The 26,758-nt window shown below is 41.8% G+C and overlaps 2 protein-coding genes across 2 annotated transcripts; both read left to right on the top strand.

Moving 5' to 3' along the window:
- The first annotated feature begins 227 nt into the window (after positions 1-227).
- Positions 228-4,750, top strand: GNG11 (G protein subunit gamma 11). Its single transcript, XM_004702661.2, has 2 exons — positions 228-419; positions 4,336-4,750. Exons 1-2 carry the CDS (start codon positions 324-326, stop codon positions 4,459-4,461), a joined length of 222 nt encoding a protein of 73 aa, XP_004702718.1. The 5' UTR covers positions 228-323; the 3' UTR covers positions 4,462-4,750.
- An 11,564-nt stretch (positions 4,751-16,314) lies between these two features.
- LOC101654395 (tissue factor pathway inhibitor 2-like) lies at positions 16,315-21,264 on the top strand. The gene is made up of 4 exons (XM_045288626.1): positions 16,315-16,396; positions 16,690-16,872; positions 17,911-18,090; positions 21,175-21,264. The coding sequence occupies exons 1-4, from the start codon at positions 16,315-16,317 to the stop codon at positions 21,252-21,254; spliced, it is 525 nt and encodes a 174-aa protein (XP_045144561.1). The 3' UTR covers positions 21,255-21,264.
- The last annotated feature ends 5,494 nt before the right edge of the window (positions 21,265-26,758 follow it).

Here is a 26,758-nt window from a genome sequence, read left to right on the forward strand (position 1 = left end):
CACAGAGGGAGGCTGCTCTGGGGCTCCCCCAAACCAAACACTCAAGGCACCCCGAGAGGCAGGCTCCTGGGGTGGTGGACACTTGAGAAAAGGCCCAGGGGTTTTAGGCTCCGGCTTGTGGGCAGGGCTGACGGGAGGAAACGTCCGAGAGGAAGCGCCAGCCCAGGGGAGCCCGCTGGGGACCCCGGAGCCAGAGCAGTCACATCCCGGCGGCCGGCGGGCGGAGGTGGGCGGCGCCGCAGCGATTCCGGGAAGGGCAGTCCCTCGCTGTCCCTCCCCGCTCCAGTCCCCCGCTCTTGCCGGGCCCTGGACTTGGGGCGAAAATGCCTGCCCTGCACGTCGAAGACCTTCCAGAGAAGGAGAAACTGAAAATGGAGGTTGAACAACTTCGCAAAGAAGTCAAGCTGCAGAGACAACAGGTAACTTGCTTGTTCCAGAATCCTTTGTAAAACGAAAGGAGGCTCAGCGGATCCCGGTTCGTTAGCGCAGAACAGAACCGGCTGTCCTCTGGCAGCTTCTCTTGAAAAGGGGCTTCGGCTGTGCCTGGAAAGGGCCATTTAGATGGTCAAGGAGCGAGCAAGGATTGGGGAGTAACTTAAAGTCAAATGTCCTAAAGATTACACAGCCAAACATGGGCGGGGGGGAGGGATAAAGTATCGTGCCGTCTAAAACGCCATCAAAACCCAGTTGTGTGGCTTGCACAGCGTGATGAATGTCATCAATGCCACTGCACTGTGCAGGTTAAAAGCAGGTTGAAATTGTGTCTTAGTGTGATCGATATATATCAATAATAAATGAACTCAGTTGTAGGAAAAAGCTGGTTGCTACTTAGTTTTTTAAAAAAATCGCTTTTAATATCTGAAAGTGTAGTGTTTAAGGGTTTGAACTTCTCCAGGTTCTCCAAAGTGACTTGCAGGCAACCCACTGGGCCCAGGGGAGAAAACATAGGAATTGTTGTTAGGCATTTGTAGATCAGAGCTCCTTATAATGTCCAGTTTATAGATGGTTTATAGATTTTCAGAATTTGACAAGGACAGTGGTATTTACTTATTTATGAGTTAATAGGTTTATGTATACTAAGGTACTCATGAAAATATTTTTAGTGATAAAACTATAAAGAGAGCATAGACGTGGATTACACATTTAGTGGGAAGGGGTGGCCCATTATTAATTAGTTTCCACTGAAATTTACTAGAGTTTCTGTACGTTTTATTTCCGTTTCTAACTGGCAGTGGGGTTTTTCTTCCTTCTTTACTCGATCAGCTCATAGTCTAGGGATAAGCTTTTAAAGGAAAATTGCCTAATCTTTCCTTCACAGTAAGAAAAAAATTGAGTTGATTCTTCTTTATGATTTTAGCATTAGAAACACTGTGAAAAACAATGGAAATTAGGCAAATCTTGTTCATAAGCCCACTTGCCTTCCTGCTTAGTTGCCGTACTAAAGCCTTGAACGGCGAGAGTCTTGCTATCTGGGTGCACGTTTCAAGGGATGACTTGGCCATGCAGGCTCTTTGGAGTTCTGCCTTTGCAGCATCTCTTCAACTTAACCTTTTACTCTCAAATTCCTGCTCTTCTGAGATTTGGGAGAGCCCACTCAAACACCAGGGATCACGGCGATACCAAATATGAAATATTTCAATGTCTCAATAAGGCAATTCTATATTTCAGTATAGGCAACAGGTGGTGTGCCGGGCCACACCTAGGGCTGCTAATGGCTAGGGTCAGTAGTTCAAATCTACCCACTAGTCCCCCTGAGGGAGAAAGATGACTCAGCTGCTCCTGTAAAGGATTTCCAACCTAGGAAACGCTGGAGAGTAGTTTTGACTGGGTCCTAAAGAGTGGTGAGGAGTAGGCGTGGACTGTGAGGCAGTGAGTGGGTATAGGATGTATAGGAGGCAACAAGAGACAAGTGTCTTGGGGTTATTTTAAGTTTTAAAGTAGATATTGGACAGAGGCTTGGGCACAGCCAACTTGTGGAAGTGAAACTGATCATGCATTCACACGATCTTCCTGCATCCAGGGCACACCCTGCGGCATCTGTTTTCCCACCCTTGAGCGTAAGCAAAGGGGAAGAAACTGCTTAGCGACATGCTGAGGGCATGGAGGGAGAGGCATCTAAGTCCTAGTAACAACATTCAAACATATTTTATTGTGCCACTGAGGATTCGAATAAATACATGAACCCTGAGTCTCCGGAAGACTTTATAACCAGCCCCCAATGTAAAAGTACAGATGCAGCGATAGACCCGGTTCTGTTCTCTGGCCTGGTTATTCGGGCCTATTATTCTGCCCATAGATTGCTAAGGTTAACAACTAAGCACGGACCAAGGATATAGAACCTACAGATTGAAATCTGCCTGTAGATCCTCTTGATCACGAGAGGAAGGGCGTCAGAGGTGTAATTGTTCACGTGGGAAGGTTACAGCCTCTTTTGGAAGTCTCATGAAGGCTCTGGAAGTATAAACTCACTTTGGGGAACATGAACCTTACCAGGAGGATCTCTGGGCTGACCCCGGCCCCAGGTCATGGGTGTCTGTATCCCCAATTCTGAGAAAGTATCGAGAATGTGCACACTCTGTCTGCTGTACTGGGCAGAACATATTAACTGAAAGAACCGTCCTTGAGAAGATTTTTATTTTGCCAAAGTCGCAGCTACACCATGACACAGCAGCGTTAAATTTCAGGGTTGTCACCTCCACACTGGCATGTGAAGAGCAAGCCTTTGAGGTGTGAGATGAAAATGTTAAAAATATCTTTTTATTTAAGTTAAAATCTCATCATTTTATGATTTCCAGTTTCTTTTTTATATGTGTGCATAATGTATTCATTCAGTAGTGTGAACTTAAGATTCAAGAGTAAATAATTATATACATTCTGGGACGCCTATGCAAACATGTCTTAGAGATCATCATTAAGTTTCTTTTTAAGGTTATTAGTGCATATGACAAATTCAGTGAGAATTCTGTCCCTATTTTAAGAGGTCTCCATGGAATTTTGTTGTTGTTTCTGTAAGTCTTACTTTTAATTTATTGCTGCCGGTAGGGCTTTTATGAAGGCACAAATCCCTTTAGACCTCTTTGTTTCTCCTTCCTCACCCCACCCCCATTCTTAGACTCCGTGTACTAAAGATAAATTTAGAAAGAAACTATGTAACCCCATAGAACAGATCGACTTTATAATACATTAGGTTGCCATGAGTCAAAACGAACTCTATGACATCAGGTTGGTTTGCTTGTTTGTATGATTTATTCAGTCCTTTCTCCATTCAGACATGTTTACTTTGGTTGAAGAAACACAGCACTTTTAGGGGAGCCTAGAAATGCTTCAGATCAGTCTTTTATTATGATCAGTAACTGCATGCCGGCTGAACAGAAATTCTAAGCAGAAATACAGAATGGAACTCCGGCCTTTCCAGAGTGCTCTCTCCAATGGTTCCATCATCGTAGGGGATTCCTGAACATAGTACATATCCATAATAAGGGAGGAATTGGACCAGACACGCTTAAAAACATTTGGCTTTACTTGTTTATTAACAAGGAACATGGAACAAAAACAAGAACAATTAAAACAAAAACAAAAAACAAACTCAAACTCAAGGCCATGGGATACATTTCGACTCATAGCAGCCCTATGGATGGAGCAGAACTGCTCACTGGGGTTTCCAAGGCTCTAAACCCTTACAGGAAGAGAAAGCCTCATCTTGCTCTCACGGACAATGGATGGGGAGTCGTAAAGACTGGCATTTCCGTTAGCACCCCAACCTGTAACGCACTGCACCGCCAGGCCTCCTGGTGGAAAATTGAAGTGGGGTGTATTTTAGTTTCCAAAGTAGTATAACCTCACCACCATTGAGGTGATTCTGACTTTGAGCAACCCTGTTGAGGGCTTCAGGGACTACGGATTTTCACAGGCCCGATGGCTTCACCTTTCTCTCAGAGAGTGCCTGGTGCTTTTGAATATATGACATTGGAGTTGGCAGGCCAAGGCTCATCCAAGAGCGCCACCAGAGTTCCTTAAAACAGTACAGAGGTGTCATCATTGTATTTTAGCAGAGGATGGAAATCATGGGCAAAATGGATAGAGATTGCTGGGGGTTATCTTGGGATTCTGCAGTGCCTTTCAAAAAATGTTTTAACCTTAACCAATAGTAAGAAATACATATTATGTTGATTATTTATGTATACTCTCTGTTGCACTCTACTAATTCTATGTCATTGGAAAATAGTTCTTACTCCCAATCATATGAGCTTCACTCAAGGGCGGCGGTAACCAGGTTGCACAAGCCTCACCTAATACTTTTTCCCTCTGTTTGTTTTTGTTTTGTTCTTGCTCAAGGTGTCTAAGTGTTCTGAAGAAATAAAGAACTATATTGAAGAGCGCTCTGGGGAGGATCCCTTGGTTAAGGGAATTCCAGAAGACAAGAATCCCTTTAAAGAAAAAGGCAGCTGCATTATTTCCTAAATAACTCTGGGGAGAAACGTCATCTCTTTGGAAGGATTTGTTTGCTGTAGTTTTTCCAAATGAAACCGACAAGCCTTTTAAGAAAGGAAAAAATGAAATTTAAATGAGAGTTTCTTAAGCACCCGATAGATATGGTTATGTGCTTCTTATCTTTGCTTATTATACACCCTTCACTTTTAAGAGGCTAGGGATTATCAAATGTTCACTTATGGAAGTACAGACTTCACTGTGCATGACTCACCTCTTTCAGTATGTGCTTGATGCCTCAAATAAAGTATTGTCTCCAGAACACGAGTGTTGGCGATTTAAGAGGGCGTTCGTCATACGTTAACTTTTTATATTTCTTCCAGTCACCTTTCGAATGCTTTAGAAGTGAATCACCAAAAGATTAGATAGATAGCTTGTTAGATCAAGACTCCAGCCCAGCTTTCTTTGCTTCCAGGCTCACCTGGTTACAGCGCCAAGTCCTGACCTCTGGAATGTGCTTGATCTAATTTAATCATGAGAACGGAGTGAGTAGAATTCCTAAGAATAACATGGATACCGTCAAATGATTTGAGTGAGGAGCCAAGCCAAGCTGGGTCTCCATTGGCACAGCCCTGGTTTGCCATCGTTCAGCCCTTTGTGCAAAGTGTTGCTGCCAGTGGGAAGGAGGCCAGCAGACCATTGGAGCTCAGGCAGAGCCTCCTGCCTCCCGCAGTGCAGTGGCCCAGCCAGGCCCACCTGCTGGCGGTGAGGAGGGCAGGGTCGAATGGACTTCTGCTGTGCGGTTGACATCCGCACTTGACTTTCTGCAATTCTTTCACCAGTCTTTTCTGACAGACCCAGAGCAAAACACCGCTTTTCCTTACCCTCCGAGAGCCAAGAACACAGTGGGGAACCATAGCTCTTGTGATTTTCAGCCCACAGGTGCCACGTGCCAGAGCACGTGGCCTGCTCAGATCCCTTGGAAAAGGCTCTGGCTTTAAAGAAAAGGGCCTTTTAGTGAGCACTTATATCTCTCTCCTTTCTGTCTTTGCATTGCTCCGGGTGTGGGCCAAAGAAAGATGCAAAAATCCTTTGCTGCGTAGTCACAAACTCCTCCTGCAATTTGAAGGGCATATGCACCACGGGTGGGCCCCCAAAACACAAGAGTTTTGACTGTTTCTGAAGCCTAGAGGAAGGAGCCCTAGGTGGCATATTGGGCTACTTGCTGGGCAGACATTCGTACCTGTGAAGATTCTACAGTCTCAGAAGCCTTACAGAGCAGTTAGCTGTCATACAGGGTTGACTACGGGTCAGAGTCAACTCGTAGGCAGTGGGCAGATGTATAGATTTAACGTGTAATAAGCTGTTGATAACCCGGTGTCTGCTTAATTGCTTTGGCACCATTTATTAGAAAGGCAATATTCCTCCATTGAATTGCTTTTGCTCCTCTGCTAAAATCAGTTGAGCACGTTTGTGTAGACCTATTCTCGGGTGTTTATTCAGTCCTATGGACCTTCGGTGGTTATCATTCTACTCGTATATCTCTTTCTGCCACCTTTGCACCTACCTGGTGTTAGGTCCCATCTAATTGCTGCCAAGTCATAGTGACACTGTGTAGCCTCGCATGGAGCACCTTCCGGTCCTGCGCCCCCCTCACAATGGTTGCAGCCATTGTGTCAATCCACCTCATTGAGGGCTTGACTCTGTTTTGCTGCCTTCCTCCAAACCTGATTCCACATTCTTCTTCATACCATCTAGCTTCTCTGATCGTTTTCTCAGCATACCTTTTCAAAGTACCTGTTTATAACTTCGTTTCTTTTGCTGAATCACAGAATAAAGCATAAAAACCTCAATTGAAAAGCAGAAAAATTTTAAAGCTAGAACAAATTTAAGTAGATAATAAGGAAGATCAAATGACAGGATGCTAAATTTTAACCTACCTGCTTTTTCAATAATCCACTTTCCAATGCTTTCTGCATGCTGGCTCTTCACATTTCTGGTTCATGGGTAAAGGGTATACACCAGGGGCTTAATCCACGTGTCTTCTTCTTCTTCTTTTACCTGAAACATCTTTAAAAGTGTCAAAAGGAAGATCAAATGAAAAGAAAATACATTTTGGCCTAACAATGTCTACCATCGTTGACTTTGCAATGTTCTCTGTCTGAGGACAGAACTCTTCACGTCCCTCAACTGTCACTGGAACGGATTCACCAGAGGCTTAATCCATGTGTGGATCCTGCAAATGGATTTTGGGATTCCACTGTCCTCCATATTCTCCTCCAAATAAGATGTTCACAATTTAAGCTCTGATATCATTCCCTCCTTGAGTTTTGGATTATATTATTTACAATCCTTGGATCACACAGGCTAGTGTGCTTCTTCCATGTGAACTTTTGGCACCTCACTTAGATGGCTGCTTGTTTTAAAACAAGCCTTTAAGACCTCAGAGACATCTATTCTTTCAGAGAGCTAGGCACCATCTAATTTCCTCACCACAGTTTGCTATAGCACCCATAGCCTCAGTAATCTCTTCATGATGGTTAGCATCAAGCAGGGCCATGTAATAAGAAATAATTGTTCTTAAATTGGGGCTAGAATTAAGTGCAAGTCCCAAATCCATCCTTGCATCTATAGTTTATATATTTCTCTGGTTCACTCTAGAGTCATCATTGTCATTTTATACTCGAGAACAGTATTAATCATCCTCCTGGGCATCCCTTCTTCTGTAAGCAAGTCAATGCTGACTCATTATGATGCCAAGGGACAGGATAGAAATGCCCCTGTAAGTCTCCAAGAGAGTAATATTTTAAAATTATTCATTTCAATTTGACTCAATAAATGGAATAAGGACCTGTAAACGTGACATTTAATGAACAAATTCAGCCAATGTTTTCCTGCATTCTAGGAATTCACAGTCAAGGCAAACACGATTACATTTATCAAGTCCAGTTAATAGAGTCAACTTTATGTACAGAATGTACAGATTGAACAAGTCTGGTGAGAAGATACAACCTTGACAAATATCCTTCTTGATTTTAAATATGTCAACATGGATGTAAGGTAATGTCATAAATGATTTTATTGAGATAATAAGCCATTAGATCAGGGGACGTTAAACTTTTTCATAAAGGACTTTAAGCTTTGCAATCCACACTGTCTGAGTGGTGTCAATTTGCATGAAAAAGCAGCCATATACAATAAATGTAGACATATTTATGGTTGAGTGTGGTTATGTTCCAATAAAACTTTATTAAAGATAAAACAAAACAGGAAGCAGTCAGGGTTTGTCCCAGAGGCTGTATTTTATGGGCCTTTTCTCTAGGGTAGCATTTTCAAACTACACATCGGGATCCATTAGTGGTCTTGTTAGTAGAAGGTGATTAATATTACTATCTAAAATTTTTTTAAAAAGAAAATCTCAGTCTACATTGTAAATCACAAAAGGGTAAGTATTTTTCCCTCTCTCCTTCCCTGGACATGTGTCTGAACCCTTCCCCTTTCTTTTCCTTTCCTCAGACTTTGTTAGAGGCAATAGCACAGAGGCTTGCCTCCTGCCCCCAGAGGAAGGGTCCTGTCAAGAGCAAATCCCCAGCACCTCTGAGGAGACTCAAATCTCTAACTTCTCAATAGCAGTTATGAGCGTCAAAGTCACGTGTCAGCATGGTGGGGCCATGATTCTCGGTAGTTGGTAGATAATATGTAATCATTCTCCATTTTGTGATTCTGAAGTAAGCATCCCATCAGTTAAAAGGGTACTTCCTTTAGAGGTGTAGCCTAGATTGAGTATATGAGTGTAAGTAAATAAAGTTTATCTCCATCTATCTATCTATCTATCTATCTATCTATCTATCTATCTATCTATCTATCTATCATCTATCTATCCTCTAGTGGTTCTGATCTTCTAGAGGACCCAATCTAAGACAGTTGATTCCAAGAATGGTTTGGAGGAACAAAATCATAGGGATGGGTTTTCTGAATTTGTTCTCAAATGTAGCTTGTCTTGAGGTTCTGATAATTCTATCTCCAGTAGTAAAGAGGGCACAGCTAATTACTATATGGTATGAGATGACAATAAAAATACATAAAAGATCACCAAAAATGGGATAAATATTTGTGAGAAACAAGACCTCAGGGACTTGTTTGAAATATTTTACAACTTTTTCAGAATTACAAATATAAAGAATCTGATCATTTGACAACGTTTTGAAGGAATGGGATCAGTTACAGCTCAAACACTACACTCCAGACCTGAGAGTTGCTTTTGTGTCCTGGGGGGGAAAAGCCTTTTTAAAATCGTAGCAGAACTGATATTGCTGTAAACCAAACTCAGAGTCTAATTGTAAGAGGGACTGAATTATACTGCCAATTGAATTCCCAAAATCTTATGGTATTTGAAGTACAAGTGAAGGCATTGATTGGTGAAAAGAGGATCCTGAGACTTGGAATGGGGACATATGGGCAGATAATTAGAACTCTGGGGACATGGAATCCCTAAATTCTATTGAATCACTCCTGCCAACAGAACCAGCTCTCTGACTCTCATCTTAAGAAATCACTCCATCATTTTCAGGTAAACCACCTTCCCCCTTCCACCCCTCTCTAATGAGATGAATCTGGCTGTGGAGGCAGAGTCTTTGCCTGAGATATCGCTGTGGGCAGTGATGGGGCATCACCAGAGACAGGTGTCTCACTGGATATAGCAGAATGTCCCCAGGAACCACCTCCACTACTTATTTGTGCATCTAAACCTGTAAGTAGATGAAAGCCCCAAGAAGTAAGATCTAAAGTGTGACCCAGAAGGAGGTACGTTACACTACAAATAGCTACTTAAAGTTTTTTTTTAATATGCACAAACAGAAACCTGAGGAAAATGAGTGGGAATGGCTATGAAGAGTGTGAGATAGTGCAGGAAACATAAAGATGGATGGGTATGAGTTTATTGATATGGGCCCAATAAGCACAGATTCTCCATTCAGTGTCCCAGCCAGAGAGGTTAGAATGGATTAAGCGTTTGCCTACACTAAATCAACTTGGAGTGCCAGACCTACATTGATTATACTATAGAAGAAGTCATCAGAAGCTTAGGGGAAATGTGGCAAAAGAGTGGATTTATCAGGTTAAATCCAGGGAGTACCCCGAAGATGTGCCCTTTACCACAATAGTGAGGAATACATTTGTGAAGGAAGTCTCAGCGTACTTGAACTGTCATTCCTATTTTATGTAAGTCAGGTTTGACAGTGAAGATTCTAGGAACTGAATCAAGGCACCTACCATGCCTCCTATGCATGTCAGAGTTGGATATTGAATAAAGAAGAGCGGAGAGGATGAATACATTTGAATTGTGTTACTGGTGAAGAATACTGAAAGTACCTTGAGCTGCCAAAAGAACAAACAGATCTGTCTTGGAAGAGCACAGAATAATCTTTGGAACTGGGGATAACAAGACTTCATCTCCTGCACTTTGGCCATGTTATCAAGAAAGACAATTCCTGTAAAAGGACATCATGCTTGGTAAAGTAGAAGAGCAGCAAAGGAGGAAGACCCTTGAGGAGAGGGATCGACCCCATGATTACAACCATGGGCTCAAACATAGCAAGTGTTAGGATGGCTCAGGACTGGGAGGTGATTCGTCCTGTTGTACATAGGGGCTCTCTGAGTCAGAACTGACTCGAAGGTTCCTAAAAATACCAACAACTGCAATGAGGCATATTGCTTTCCATGGTGGCAGGGCCACATGGTGGCACCTCCTTGACAAAAAAAAAACAAAAACGGTGGGCATGGATATCATAATGAGTAGAGGAGTCAAAGCATTCATGCTAGGAGTGTGTCTCATATGTAATTATGGCTTTGGCTAATTAACCTTGGTGTCCCTAGGAATGAAATTGATGGGGAATCTGCTGAATGTTTACTTGATTTGTACAAAGGGGAAGAATTCTAGGTCAAATGAAAGGCAGTCTAACTTGCATCATCAGAATAGAGAGTCACAACCCCTCAGTCAATTCTCGGACTTGAGTCAGGTTACAGGCCTACGTACCCTTGAATGAAGCCTACAGACCCAAAAATGAAGGCCTGTTGTCATGAAAAGGACCTTACTCCACTGCCAAAAATGCCTAGTATTGATTTTTCTCCTCACCTTCCGCAAAGGACTCTATAGCTTTTTATAAGAGGGACCGTTCCTTGTGGAAACGGAAATAATCAGACTTTGTAGAGATTACTAGACACTGTCTCTGAAGTAACACAAACCCCAAGAGACCCAAAGTGTCACTGTGGCCCATCAATTACAAGTAAGTTACACGGGGACATGATCCAAACGCCCATCTCACTTCCCAGTAAGTGAAGCAAGGCAATGGGCTCGTGGAGTTCACTGCTCTTACTGTGCATCTTCCTCAAGTCTGAAGCAGCTTGATGTAATGATAGAATGGCCTTCTAAAGACACAATGACAATGACAGTTCCCTGGCAATACCATGGAGGGTTAAGGAAATATTATTTAAGAGGATGTCTATGCTCTGAACCAGCATTTAATCATGGTGCTGGTTCTCCCTTAGGCAAGACTCATGGTTCCAAGATTCAAGGGGTGGAAGTGGAAGTGGAACCACTCACTACTATCCCCAGGACCCACTTGCAAAATGTTTGCCTCCTGCCCCTGCAACCTTGTACTCCTTCGACATGCACATCTTAGTTCCAAAGAGAGGAGTGATCTCTTAACTCCACTAGTAAAAATATTAAGAACCTCTTAGGGTTTCTCAGGCCTATGAAAAGACAAAGAAGAATGTTCCCATATTATCTGGTGTGACTGATTCTGATGACCAAAGGGAAACTGGGTTTGTTACCAACCCATTTTTCTCTCTTTGCAGCTTTAAAAACAAGAGGCAGAGATTAGCTGAAAATGAAAGATGAACATTTTACTTCAATTGACTAAACAAGGAGTAAACCAGTCACCAAGGCAATCCCTTGAAAAAAAGTAAATTAGTAAATGTGTGTATGTACACCAGGAAGTAAATTAAAAGGATTATTAATATGTAACGGATTTTGAGAAAAGCCCGTGAATATGCATTGGGGCAGGGTCATGTTTCTTGATCAGGAAATGGCCTGTTGGACTCCTAAATATAGTTCAAGTTGGCCTGGTGACTTTATTCTAGAAGTGTTTTGTTTCTTGATCAAATTCTTCTTGTTCTGGGGTCAACGGTGGGTTGTGATTGTTCTTTCTGTGCATGTTAGGCAGATCAGATATGGTCATAACTGATACTTGTTGAGGCGGGATAATTTCCCAGGGGAAAAATGGCTAAAAAAATCATAATAAAGATTATCAGGAGAGAAAGGACAGGTTAATTGTAGGCTGATGCTAGCCCAAGACAGCAGCTGAGAATGCTTAACCAGCTTCTCTAGGGTTAAAGAACCTCTTGAGTTAGAACCTATTCTGACTTTTAGTAACTCTGTATTCCAAATCGGAACTTTTCCATAAGGTTTTCAAAGTTGTAAATATTTATGGAAGTAGATGGCCCCATCATTCTCCCTCAGAGCAGCTGCGTTCGAACCACCAATCTTCCAAAGGATTAACCACTGTGCAACGAGGCTACTGAAAGTCAAAGTACCTGTGTTTGGTGCAATTAACACACAACTTCTACGTTTGTTTACCAACAGCTTCCTTCCATCAAGAGATTTTTCTTTTTTTCCCCCAGCAAAATGTAAAACAAAGTTACCATAACGGCACTTATGAAAACACCTCCATAGAGGAAGGAGTTCTGCACATGCCAATTTACAAGGTGCATGTATCTGCAAATTAGATAGATAGATGATAGATAGGTAGATAGATAGATTCGTTTCTTCCAATAGCTATTGGAAGATATTCTTCATGGATATGAAACACTTTAGTATTCTGAAATCAAGAGGAATTGCTTTCCTTCTTACATCTGGTTTGACTATCTCAATCTTTTATTTCAACCCAATATTGTCAATTATCTTTATTTCTTCTTCCCTGTGTCTGCTCCTTGGTCAGAAAGGTATTAAGACCAAAACCAAACTCACTGCCAATCCGATTCTGACCCAGCAGCTCTGTGGGACAGAATAGAACTGACCTTGTGGGTTTCCAAGATTGTCACTCTTCTTGGGAATGGAAAGTCTCATCTTTCTCCTTCGGTGGTATTGAAGATGTACCTGATTCGGTATAGAGAAAGAACAAGACACTAACCTATTACGGAGAACCTTACTGGTTACTGGTTTCTGCCTGTGTGTAGACTCCACTCCCAGAAGGATGAAAAGCCTGTTTCTGTTCTCCTACTCCCGCTCCATTCATTACACAGCAGCCCTGAGTGGACTGAGTGTTCTGCGTTGGCGGAAAGCCTTAAAGCTCAATGACCCCAGAAGAAGCCATCAGAGTGATGTCTGATTGCTGGGACACTTTCCTCTGCAGAGAGAGCTGCTGAGCTTTGCTGGAGAGTGAAGTTGATAGAAGGTCAGAAGCTCCTGTTGCTCAGCTTCCTGATTCTAGTTCATGCTCAGTCTGAAAATTTCAAGTCCAGACCCACAGTGGGACCTGGAATAAGTGGGGATAAGGACCGAACTTTCTAGATCTGTGTCTGTGTGTGAGGGGGCTAAAGCAACGACCTTGGACCCTCTAGGCACTTCCCATTTTATTCTCCTGATATACTGATGAAGTCGTTATTGCCCCACTTGACAGATTAGGAACTGAAGCGTGTCTGAATGTAACAAGAATCAAAACCTGTGTTTCCTCGGATTCTGAAGCTTGTATTCCCATTAATGTTTTGGTTCTTAGTTGCCATGGCATCAGCTCAGACCCATAGCGACCCTATGCACAACTGAAGGAAACATGCCCGGCCCTGTGCATCCTTGCAATTGTTCCTATGCTGAAGCCGATTGAGTCTCTTTTTCGCTGTCTTTCCACTTTACCAAACATGATGTCCTTTTCTGGGGACTGATCTCGCCATCCTTGAGTCTAAGGAGCATTCTGGTAGTCCTTCTTCCAGTACCAGTCCGTTTGTCCTTTGAGTAGTACCTGGTGTTTTCGATATTCTTTTGCAGCACCACGATTCAAATGCACCCACCATTGGCTGTCAATTTGCCTTACTGTGGCAGTTTATGTGTTGTTGTGATGGTGGAAGCTATGTCACTGGTATTTTAAATGCCAACAGGTGTTGGGGCAGCCAGCCCCCCACAACTAATTGCGGGTTCGGTAGGCACAATCATATGGTTAAGTTATATAAAAATTATCGTAAAGTCAAAGAGAAATGAGAGAGATGGGAGAGAGAGAGTAACATAAAGAAGTCAGACACATTTCATGGTAGCATGCTCACCTCAGCTCCTCTTGATGGTACATGTGGAGGTGCAAAATGAGAGGGCAGGAGAGAGCTCTCGTGAAGTTTTATTTCTAACCGAAGCTTATATATCTTTGGGGGCATGCAAGCCCCCTGATTCCAGATAATGACCTATGCCATAGAAAGGGGTTGTAACATAGGCAATACAAGCAATAGGAGGGGGATGAGATAGGGGTGTACACACAATAGTAAAGAGAGGAATAGGGGTGCACATGTGGCAAGATGGGCAGATCCTAGACTCAATATAGTAACCTAAACTTAGTCATCCTTGAGTGGTCCTGGGCTTGCCTTTGGGCTCTCCTTCCAGGGAACAGTATCAGAAGGGAGTGGGCCCTCCTTGGGATTAGTCAGACTGGTTGATACCCTTCAGGAGAATAACCTCTGACCTACTTTCATGGACCTCCTAGTGTACAGTCATTTACCATGCGTAGCATGCAGCGTCTTGGGTTTGGCATATATTTGGGGGAGACCCTGGAAAAAAATATTTCTACATCCCACAAACAGGGTCATTCAAAGTGAACAAGCAAGCTTCAATGTACCTTCCAGGCTAAGAACAGACAACAAACGAAGGAGGATGTGGCTCCCCACGTTGGAGGAGGAAGCTGCTGAGCTTTGAAGCTTTGCCCTTTAGTTTCCCCAAATACCTGCCCTGATTCAAGTTTTCTCTTTATATACGATGCAAAGAATAATTAAAAAGAAAAAAAGTAACGAGCCAGGTCTGAGTACAATGAATAAATGCAGCAATACTCTGTCAATATTGCATGTCAACTGAAAATTAGCATGAGTTTTGAACTTTATTTTAGTTCAACTTAGAACTATATTGAATCATAGAAAAACGAGTAAGTTTGAATTTAACTTTTCAACAAAATATGATCTTGATAAATGGTAAAATTTCCCTCTCTTACAAATCTTTTCTTTCTTTTTTAGGAGCCCCGTAGAACAGTGGGTCATGAGTTGGGCTGCCAGCTACAAGGTCAGTGGATCAAAACCACCAGTTGCTCCACTGGAGACAGATGACACTTTCTCCTCCCATAAAAAGTTAGTCTCAGAAATCCACAAGGACAGTTCTTTTCTGTCTTATAGGGTCTTTATGTGTTGAAACCCACTCGACGGGGGTGAGTGAGTTTGTTGTTTTTGAGTTTAAAGTATTTTCAGTGACTTCATCTTTGAGTTGAAACATAACCACAATTGCGAGGATGATGCACTACCAGGCAGTGTTTTGTTCTGGTTTACATAGACTTGCTGAGTCATAGCCCCTGCATGGTACCTAACAAAAGCAACTACAATATTTTGGAGCGATATTTTTTTCTTTTCAAGTTTTATATATAATATAAATTTAATATAATTCACATATTATACAATTCAATAGTTGAATCATCTTAAGAATAGTTGCACAACACAATCTATTTTACTTGGAACATTGTTTCCCCAGCTCTGCCACCCAATCTCCTACCCAGTTCTGTTTCCCAAGATTTCCCTACTATTATGATTTTTCTATGAATGTGACCTTTCTAAACGGGTTGACTGTCTCTGCGATGACATTCTAGAGCAGCTTACTGGAAGTATTTGCACCAAAGAAACCAGCCGGCTACACAAAGCAGGATTTGACTTGCTATTCTTTCCTTTGGGAGAGCTGTTTGTAGTCACACTCTCAGCTGCCATTTGTAACTGCCAGCTCTGGTCACGGAAGCCCGCAGTATAAATGGCTCTGAGCATCTCCGGACCGTCTTCCCGGGACTGTGATTCTGTGACAAAGGTCAGGATAATAGGGGGTATGGGATGAAAAATACCTCCGAATATTAAACTTCTTTGAGTCCTGTGCTTCTCAGGACTTTGCAGAAACTAGGAAGATTCCAGTAAAGTCTCATTGGTGTTCCCCGAAAAGCAAGAAATATTTAGTCTACTCATTCACTTGATCTGTTGAATAGAGGACCACACACACACACACACACACACACACACACACACACACAATTATAATATAGTTCAGACTTTTGTAGAGTTCCTGCCAGTCGACACAGACTCCCTGGTAGTGAGTTTGATTTTATTTAATATAGCACTATCATACCCTGAAGGATCATGAGCCCAGGATGTCCACACTTTCAGTTCTTAAAGGCTGCTTTTGACTTGCAAGAAGTGGATGAAGGCTTTGAAGGCGACCTGCCAAGTGGGAAGTTTGTGCCATCACCCGCAGCAGGTCAGGTCCCTTAGCTTCAGGAGGATTTCGCATCACTGCCACAAGCACACCATGTGACCTTTCTGCCTCATCGCAACAGAAAGTTTGGGAGACAGTTGAACATGGTTCGTGAATTCTTCATGCCTGCACACACACTTTCCATCACCAAGGAAGTAGGGAGGCCTGAATCAGCCCTAGGCCTTGGGCTCGGTGCAAACAAGCTCCGCCCCGTGCCGGTTCGGAAACACACTCTTCCCGCATAAATAGGGCACTCACCGCACCAGCACCCAGGCTGCCTCGGGCTGGACACCTAGCACCCTGCTACCAAGGGAGCATTCTCAGGACCTCACCCCAAGGGCGCATCGCACGTCAGCGCAATGAATCCTGCGTGCCCCTTGGGGCTGCTGATTGTGTCTCTGCTGGGGACTGCACTGGGAGGTTTTGCCACGCTGCCAGACGGTACAGAACTCAGCCAAGAGCCTCCTTTTGCTCCTGCAGCGAAAAAGACCCTGTGGGCCAGCTTGCCCCAAGCACCCTGGTGAACCCACTGCGCCCCGGGGTCCCCTTGGGCTCTTTCCTCAGGCTCCATGGCGCGCGCTCAGAACCACTGGGAAGTTTCCACTGGGTCTCTTGGAGGCGGTTGCCCCCCTCCCCCCCAACTCCACTCCCCCAAGAGAAGTTCCTCTCTCCTTCCCTGCAAATGTGCCTGACCCTTTCCCCTGGCTTTTCCTCTCTGCTTACTTTTTTTGTAGGCAACAGCCTGGAGGTGTGCTTCCTGCCCCCAGAGGAAGGGCCCTGTCGAGCCCGCCTCCCCAGTTACTACTATGACAAGACGACCCAGAGCTGCCAGCAGTTCTGGTACGGGGGCTGCCATGGCAATGCCAACAATTTCATACTGGAGGAGGACTGTAAACAAGCCTGCGGGTGGATAGAGAGTAAGTGCCCGCCTCCCCTCTCACCGGAAACTTGCAGGAGGACTAGTGAACTCTGCAAATCCCATTTTCTCTAAGTAACTTTTAACTCAAATTTTCTAAGTAAGTCTCCGTGACATTGAGTTGCCCCAAAGTAAGGACAGCTTTATAGGCACGGACACTGATCCTCTCTGCTGGCAACTTTTTGCCTGACTCAATTCAACTTCCCGTGAGCAACTCAGGAAAAGACTTGTTTCTTCACGTTGATGGGGACTCAAACACCCAAGGCAATTACTGGGGGTGCAAGAGAAATGCTCTTCTGTCGTATCTTGTGTTCGATAGCTGAGGGTTTTAGTCTCCCTCAAGAACATTATTTCTTAGTACGTACCAGCTATCAGTCTGAAATACTTCTTGGTGGGGTTTATTATTAAACTTGCATCTAGTTCATTATAAACATAAAAGGTTTTCTTTGCCCTGAAACCAAACATGTCTTGAGTAGAGATATACAATGGAAAATCCCGGGATACTTATTTTGCTTGTTTTCTTTTATAATTATATTCTATTTTTTTATATGAGTTAAGACAAGGAGCAGAACTTGGGACTTTAAAGTAACTGAGCCAGGGGAAACTGTGTGTTTTTATGAATATCCTTTGGTTAACATCCTATGCAAAAACAAAGGACACCGAGAGAAAGGTTTTTCTACTTAGACTTGAACTATCTATCACAGCGGAGCCAGCTCTGGATATGCACTCTTAGATTTGGGTGTTTCAGGAGTCCCAGAGGGACAGTGAGTTAGGTGTTCAACTGCTAGACACACCAGCCACTCCTTGAGAGACAGACGGGGCCATCTGTGCGCTTGAAGGCTCAGCCTGGGAAATCCGATGCGGAGTCAATATGAGGTGGAGAGTACCCAATGTCGGCCGGCTTGGTTTTTGGTGTTTGGGGGTTTCTTACACTACTACTAAATATGATTTGTTTCCCCCCAGGTGTTTCTGAAAAGACATCTTTGAGAGTTAGAAGGCTGTTTTGACTAACATTGTTTTATTGCCCTCTTTTTCCTAGAAGTTCCCCCAAATTGCCTGCTGGAAGTCAGTGAGAAACCATGTAAAAATGCCACAAAGCAATATTATTTCAACCTCAAATCCATGACATGTGAACAAGTCAAGTCTGGTAACTGCCTCGGCAATGAGAACAGCTTCCCAGACAAAGCTGCATGTATGAGACTCTGCGTATCAAGGAGAAGTAAGCATGAGCTTCATGGTGTTTGTATGAAATTTCTTTATTGAGACTTTGGGGTGAAAAGTCAGTAATTTGATGAGAAGTTAGCATAGTTTGAATTTGGGTGCGTTCTTCGCTTACCCTACAAACTCCCTGCCATCGAGTCATAGCTGACTCATAGCAAACCCCTGTGGGTTTCCATGACTAACCATTTATGGGAGTTGGAAACTCTGTCTTTCTTTCATGGAGCTGCTGGTGGTTTGGAACTGCCGACCTTGCGCCTCAACATCCATTGTGTAACCACTATACCGCCAGGGCTCCTGATTAATCTTCACTTCACTGCCCTGTGAGAAAGTATTAGCATCCCTGTATTTACATGGGAGGAGAGCAGCTGGGAGAACTGAATGCCTTGTCGGGTCCTTAGGGCTGGAGAGTGACCAAGTCATGATTCAAACTTTTCCTGCCTCCCTCTTCTCCACTGTATCTTTAGAAGTGTTTCTCAATTATTCAATCTCCTCATAAAGTTATTTTCAAAGCACAGAGGCACTATTAAAAAATAGTGTTTACTAATGGATACCATAACCTCAGATTTGTAGGAAAGCAGTGATAAATATGAGCCAGTGGAGAATATACAGGTGAGATGGTGAAAGCTGAGTCATTGCTTGCCCACGCCTTTAGTTGGATCCTATAGTCTTTGCTGCACAAGCAGATCTATAGCCGTCTTTTCTTTCTCCACATTCCCTACCTACTCGTTCTTTCCCATTGCAGTTCTTGGAACAGTGGATTACTGGGACAGTAGTTAATGTTTTTGGAGACAAGGCAGGCATTTTTCAACATACACAGCAGGGACATAGGTAACTACACAAAAGTTTTTTAAAAATAACAACAAAGGGAGAGTCTGGCGGAGAATCTAGGTATATTTTATTGACTCTGAAAAATCTTGGATTAATGGAGTGACAGTGATTACTGCTGGTGCTTTCTTTATTGTTTGTATCGCTGAAAAGTTACCAATGGTTAGTTGGGGTGGCTCTGTGGTTAAAGCACTTGACACTAAATGTACCCACCAGCTGCTCTGTGGGAGAAAGATGAGGCAGTCTGCTTTCGAAAAGACTTACAGCTTTTGAGGCCCTATGGGGCAGTTCTACTCTGTACTATAGGGCTCTGTGTGTTCAAATCCACTCAATGGGCTTATTAGCTGTCCCACCAGAGGTGATGGGTTTTTATGGATAGGCAAAAGATACAATGACTGCACACAAGGACAGCAGTTTGAAATTTCCAGGAGAAAGAGGAAATATTCTTCTCTTGTACATTGTTAGAGTTTTGGAAATCACAGGGCATGTCGAGCTTATTTTCGAGAGTCAGTGTGAGTCAGCAATGCTCAATGGCAGTGAGAGTTTGAGAAAAAGCTGTAGCGATGCGCTTCAAGAAACACTACCGTCTCACTCTGAGTCAACTGGACGGGAATGCGCTACTGAGCAGAAGTCCTTGCAGGATGTAAGTGGTAGAGATTCGGGTTAGTCGTGGAAAAGTCACCGTCAGACCACTCCATGGGCCAGTTCTTCTCTTCACATAGCGGATGCCATGAGTGGGAACTGGTTGGGTTTTTGTTTTGCTCATAATGGAAGAGGTGGTGACTAAAATATGTAACATAAAATTGCTAACACAGCATGTTGACAAAATCATGTCACATACTATCTCTTGAGTTTTAGTCTATTTTTACTTCACCTCTATGGCTGAGTCTTGAGCTCGGTGGTGTAATGGTTACACATTCAGCTGCGAAACCCAAGGTGAGCAACCTGAAACCACCAGTCGCTTTCCACTCCTGCGGTCACAGACACACGCAGGCGTGGTTCTACCTTGTCTTGTGGGGTTGCAATGAGCCAGGATGGACTCAGTGGCAGTGAGCTATGGTCGAATATCTGTTTATTCAAAATTATGCAAAGATAGAACTTCAGAAAACGCCTTCTGGTTTATGAAAATTTAGAATTACTAAAGTATAGCACATCCATTCAATTTGAACACACTTCCTAAAATGATGTAGTTTGATATTTTTTGGCTTCGCAAAGAAGTTTCCTTGAGATTCATTTTTCTTGACTCGCTTTAATAATAATCACATTTTACTAATTCTAATATTCAAGCATTTATCATTTTAACTTCCTATTTCATAAGGCCCATCATTATGTTACAGTCCAAAAGGTGAGGGACTGTGTTCTGTCGATGTGACTCACTACTATGCTAATCCAAGACAGAAAGCTTGTGTGCCTTTCCCCTATCCTGGCTGTGGAGGAAATGGCAATAACTTTGTTAACAGAGGATTGCAAAAGAATTTGCAAAAGAGGTAGTGGGTTTTTTTCTTATTTCATTTTAAAATAACTAGATCTTTCGAAATCACTAGATCATAAAAAGATCATAGATGAGGTTATATTTTATTTATTCAGTTCACTAGTATTGTCCTGATATTTCTAGAGTACTTGTAAATAAATAGAACTTTAGTATTGATTAGTTTTGTCAGAAGGCCTATGTGTGTGTGTGTGTGTGAATTTCCAACAATTCATGGAAAATGAATTTTAATTCCATAATCTCTTTAATGTACCCTCGTGCACACAAGTATATGAGTAACTACATATAAAGGATCCCTGGTGAAGTGCTGGTTTATGCATTGTGCTGACATGTGAACCCACCATGTACTCCAGGGGAGAAAATTGACATAGCATGGTTTTCTTAAAGATTTAGAACCTTGGAAAACCTAAGGAGGAGTTCTACTCTGTTCTATAGAGTGGCTATGAGTTGAGACAGACTGAATGGCAATGAGTGTAAGGTACTTATTACATAAGATTTTCAAAAAATTGCAGGAAAATTCTATTATCTTTTAATTCTATTGTTTCTATGAACTTTATAAAGATCCTTCGATAACTACGAATATATATTGCTCTAACTTTGTGTTTTAAAAGTACAATGTTATTAGCTAAGTTTATAAAAAGTGTATTTGACTTTATAATCCTTAAAATGTGATGAGATTAAGTTGTAAGTATACAAAAAGTGGGGATGTATTGTACCCTGTATATTGGAGACATAAAGTTTTGATTTTGATTTTGTCTTTGTCTTTAGCCTTGACGAAGGAAAGGAAGAAGTCCCAAAGGGCTTTCTCTGTAAATAGAAACCTGAGAACTCAGAATACACAATTTTAACTATTATTCCTGAATGTCATTTTGTGAATGTTTATAACATTAATGGTGATGTCTGAAAAAAGTATATGGTAAATTAAAGAAACAAATCAGATGTGATGTGTTCATCAATTTTTATTGATATGAGTTATTTTATATTTGTATATTTTTGTACATCACCACTACTTAAATGTGAATCAGTTTTAGTTTACTCTTCAACTGTTTATTTTTAGTAAGATTGAATTCTTTTAGTTCTTTAAATCGAAAAATAAATATGTTGAATTACCAGTCCTTGGGGCTCAAAAAAAAAAAAAAGTCAAACTCCCCACCATCAGATGGATTCTGACTCATGGTAATCCTATTGGGCAGGGTTAAACAACGCCTATGGGTTAGCAAGACTGGAAGTCTTTACAGGAGTGGAAAACCTTGGTTTTGCCCAGTGGAGCAACTGGTGGTTTCAAATCCTGAACCTGGGGTTAGCAGTCCAGCATATAAACACTATGTTGCAAATATTCCTAATTTCAGAAGATAATATCAACCGAAATAACAATATAAGCATGTGCTTATAAGATGTGTAGACACAAAAGGAAGTGGAAAATATACATTTCACTTTTCATTTAAAAATTGGATCATAGTGGGGCTCACGTAGAAAAGTTTTAGAATTACCAGCACTTTAGAAAAATACTTCAAGTCTATTATTTAAGTATTAAATGCTATAAACTCATTTTTATTGGGCCGGACTGTGCTGAGAAGAGTAAAGGGATTTATTTATGCAATATTGTAACTTTCTTGGCTGTATTAAAACTAAACTCATAAATACTTTCCTCCCACGTGCATACATTGGTATATCAGATTTACAGATGACTTTTAATTTTTCCTGTTGTTTTCTAAGACCTAGTGGATTAGAGACCACAAAGGTTGTTAATTTTTTCCATGAATTAAATCCAACTAACAAATTGTTCTGCATAAGTGTTTTATTGCAGTGCAAAACTTTGTTTTCTATTCTCTGTATTTCTTAAATACTACAATTTCTTGGCTGAATTGACACGTGTAAAAGTACGTTCTTTGTCAAAGGATTCTCCTTTGACTCCACCAATCTCTCTTTGAAGAATCCTTTCCAAAGTTATTGTGACAAAAATACAAAAGTTTGTATGCGTGAGGGCATTTATTGATGCGTTATTTGGAATAGCTGAAAACTTGAAACAACCTAGATGCTAATTAATTGGGGGTTGATCGAATAAATTATGAGGGAATAGTAAATTTCCTTTGTATGGAGGTAACTTGATTTCAAGACTTCATTATAAAGGACAGTCTTGTGCAATATGAATAAACACACACATGTTTTTACATAAGCATCACAGGCGATAGGAGGAAATTCAAAATAGTTGCTTCTTGGAAGAGATAAGGGAACAAGTATGAACTGGTATGAAAATGAAATTCTATGAATTGGCATGTCATAATTTTTTTTATTTAGTCATGTACATATTCTAGTTAGTTAAAAAACCAAATAAAAGAGTAAAAAGTATTCCTTTAGAATTTAAAATCAAGTCAAACCAGCTGTCCCTAAATGAAATTTAAATAGTGGCATAACTATACATAGACTGTAATTATTTTCAGATATTTCAAAATCATTGTAACAGTCTTATTAACATATAGGTCGCATAATGAAGAATTCAATGGTTTGAAAAAATTAAAAAGAGTTTGGCAGTCCTCACCACAGGAATTTTAGAACGTTTTCTTAATTCTTGTTCTCACTGTTTTTAGCTCCCAATTTCCCAAAGAACCTATAAAAAAACCAATACACCATGTTTTAAAAAAAGCAAAGAAATCATAAGACAGGAATGCTAAAGGTTGCCTGTTGACCTAAACAGAGACAACAGGAGCCTCAAATACTACTACTAATGATGATAATTATAATAATAATAAAACTATCAAATACTTAAACATTTACGATTTCATAATTATATATAGGCATACATACACACAATTATTCATCATATTTGGAAGTTCTTGGGGAATGATATCATTGTTTTGAAAAAGCTGATGAATAAACTGCAGAAAGGACGATATTTGTCCCATACTCTTTGCTTTAGTCTTTGATAATGGTACCATAAATGAACTAATCACTGTATTAGAATTATTCACAAAAGAACCCCAACTAACATATGCATTTAAATGTTAGAAAATATTTATAATGAAAGTATGCTAATGATCTTCAGTTGATGCTAAAGCCATTGGGTGCAAGGTTGAAGGGTGCCTTACCAGAGAGGATTCTTAAATCATTGGTAATTTTAACCTCAACAAAAATGTGGTAACAGACATTATTTTCTTTCTAATGTAAGGTGACCAGATTTTAACATTGGTAAAGCGGGACACCATTGACCTGTGGGAGGGGGGATGTTGATTAAAAATGTGGTCTACATGGAGCAACAAAAATTTTCATAGAATGCAAAAATAGTATTGTAATATATTTTTTAAAATTTCAACATAAGTACAATTTACAAATATAATACATTAAAAATTATGTATAGTATTATTTTATTCTTTGGCATATTTGAGTGAATTTTTTTAGTAGATTGCTGTCGTTTAAAAGGTCATGAAAATTTTCACAAGAATTTGTTAAATTATATTTCACCCATAAAATGGCTTTCAAAGTTCAACACTTAATTGTGATTTTTCTAATTTATTATATTCATATTATATAAAAGCACAGTAAGTAGGTATATAATTACATGAACATATTTTATTGTCAGTTTATAAATTAAATTAATTTGATTGTTATAAAGTAACCATACTTAAAACATTATTTTAATTTTAATCCTATATTCCTTTCTAAATAATAACAATTCTAACTTGTATTATTTTTTTCTCTGAATTTGCCGTAACCTAAGTCGTGTCACTTTCAAGGCCGGAGCTCGACTTTTTGCCGCCACTATAAAATATAAATAATACGAGTACTGTCTGCTGAATTCAAGAAAATTTATGTATTTATGAAATAAATAACTTACCTAAATTATCTGAATAGCTGATTTGTTGACATCACTTGTTTAACTAGCACTAGCACGCAGTACGATGTGTATCATCTGAGAGACAGTTACAAAATGTTTTCGTCGTTGCCAATGCCAAAAAATGCCATTGTTCATACAATGGTGGTCGAATTCTAGCAACTGATCAACAATGCGAACTTTGATAAGCAGTTCTCAATAATCAGTTCTCAACAATTAATTGTTATTAAAGTTTAACATTATAAAATTAACAAAAATAATATAAAACTCATATCCTAGAGAAATAGCCACAGGGCAGCCGAAAATCATCTATTCCCTTCCCATTCTCCCGCCGTTCCCAAGCTTGTCGTGCATTCTTTCCAAAAATTGGGACTTTTTTAAAACGCTCTGGGACGGGACAAATTGTTAAAAATTAGCTGTGTCCCGCCAAAAGCGGACATCTGGTCACCTTATTCTAATGTGATGAACAAGAAACGTACAACTCCACCCATCAAGTGTTCTTGAAAAAAGGGGGCAAGCGCCTTGAACTTGAAGTCAATCAAAGCAGACAGCCAGGAAACGCTGGGATCAAGAAGTGAAATGCGAGGAAGCACTAGAGGAAGCCATCAGCCAAATGCACACTGCTGGGAACTCTACAGGCATGCTTCTTGATTTCCCCCCAATACATCAATGGCATTAAAAGGAGGAGGAGGTGCCGTGGTCCCCTAAGTGGACAACCCCTGCCAATAGAGGAGGCAGGGTGTGGACCCACACAAGCCCCACGTCATGTCCAGTAACAGCCCTGAAGCAGCCAGAGATGGTCGTTGCCAGAACCCCCAAAGATTTGGTCCATACGCCTTCAGTATGGAATATTAACTCGCTAGATTACGGACAAAGTGGGGTTGTCTCCCCCAAATGCCTGCACTAGCTGAAATCGCTTGGTAGGGCCGGAAATTGGGGTTGGAAGAAAAGCAGGCAGCCGTTGGACACCTATGGGGAACCCAGAACTGGGCATGTGCAAACTAAGCCCCTCGCTCAGGTGAAACCTCAACCCTAGCTTCCACCTAAGGACCAAGACATCGCACAGGTGGGCCTATCCCAGCCCTTGAGGTCAGTCAATTCCCTCAACCAGGCCTCCCCAGCAGGGGGATGGGATAGAATAAGGGCAGCGAGCACAGCCCTGAATGTCTCCTGGCACCCCTCTTCCTGGCACCCCCTCAGGGCCGCTGCCAGTCTCTTTTACTCTGGTCTTGCTCAGGTGTGTGCTGTGAGGGGAGGACCGCCCTCTTGCGGGGCGCACAGGGGCCTGCATGGCCCCCTGAGAACCCGTCCACACCCTGCTTGGGCGGCAAGCTCTCTGGGCCTCTTGGTCCCTGGATTCCCCAGTTCCGTGCGTGCGTGTCACCCTCGTGTGTGTGTGTGTGTGTGTGTGTGTGTGTGTGTGTGTGTGTGTGTATGTACCTCCTGTTCCAGCGTTTCACGCCAGCTGTGAACCCCAGCACGCTTTCCAGAAATACCGTGTACCCGCTTGAGACTATAAAACCTGAAACCCTTTCTTTCTTTCTTAAAAGTCACTTGGATGACAAAAAAAAAAAATGGAGGAGGTGGTGGGAGAATACACAGCGAGACTAGAGTATGAGAGAGCATTTTTCTTAAGTATGTGATATGTAAACCTTTGCTAAATAGACCCGCATTTATGGCCACTTCCCAGGTGTTTTTGTTTACGAGAACAATGGTAGTAGAAGGAGCTTGTGTTTGTAATGATTGTAAACTGAGTGATTGGAGTTTGCGGGGTTTGGAGGTGTCGACACCCCAGGAGAACTTAAATTAATGTAGCTGCCTCTTAATTCTCCGCTAGTTCTAGTGCTTAAGACATCAGAGACTAATGGTTGCCCTTCTGTCCAGCATGGAGAGAAATCAGACTACATTAACACAACTAATTGAATGCCTCGGTGTCTGCCATTGTGTTTTAACAAAGAAGTAAAAGTGCTGTGAATGGTTGCACCCACAGATTGGAAGTTCCGACCACCCTGGGGCGCCTCCGTAATCAAGCCTTCCCTCTGCACACACGAGGGCTTCCTGCGTGAAGCGCGTGCTGGCAAGGCAGAAGAACAGCAGCAGTCGACAGTAGACGAGAATTCCTTATTAGCACCCTTCATGGCCATCCACTAGATAGATGCCAGTTCTTAGTGACCCCCGCGGGATAGAACACAACGTCCCCCTTGCGCATCTAAGTCTGTAACTCTTTCATGTGAGTAGAATGCTGGGCTTTTTCCAGAGGAGCAACAGGTGGCTTTAAAAAGCAGACCTTTCAGCTCACAGTCATCATGTGATCACTGCCGTGAGCTTCCAAACAAATCACTCTTTTATTTCCACCGGAGCACTTGATTAAAAGGCGTGTCTCCTAATAGGCTTTGGATCTCCACTCCGCACTCCCCCCATCATTCACTATGGTAAGAATTTTTGTTCTGATGATGCCTTACACCTGATCCCTTCGACACCTCGTGGTTGCATAGGCTGGTGTGCTTCTTCCATGTGGGCTTT

The sequence above is a fragment of the Echinops telfairi genome, unplaced genomic scaffold (assembly GCF_000313985.2).
Source record: "Echinops telfairi isolate 266 unplaced genomic scaffold, ASM31398v2 ScPeMD7_23;HRSCAF=83, whole genome shotgun sequence".
Lineage (NCBI taxonomy): Eukaryota > Metazoa > Chordata > Mammalia > Afrosoricida > Tenrecidae > Echinops > Echinops telfairi.

Excerpts from the sequence above, each read along its gene's own strand:
- GNG11 (XM_004702661.2), top strand. The coding sequence starts at position 324 with ATGCCTGCCCTGCACGTCGAAGACCTTCCAGAGAAGGAGAAACTGAAA. Across the intron at positions 420-4,335 it reads TCAAGCTGCAGAGACAACAG|GTGTCTAAGTGTTCTGAAGA; the intron begins GTAACTTGCTTG and ends TTCTTGCTCAAG.
- LOC101654395 (XM_045288626.1), top strand. The coding sequence starts at position 16,315 with ATGAATCCTGCGTGCCCCTTGGGGCTGCTGATTGTGTCTCTGCTGGGG. Across the intron at positions 16,873-17,910 it reads AGCCTGCGGGTGGATAGAGA|AAGTTCCCCCAAATTGCCTG; the intron begins GTAAGTGCCCGC and ends TCTTTTTCCTAG. Across the intron at positions 18,091-21,174 it reads ACTCTGCGTATCAAGGAGAA|CCTTGACGAAGGAAAGGAAG; the intron begins GTAAGCATGAGC and ends CTTTGTCTTTAG.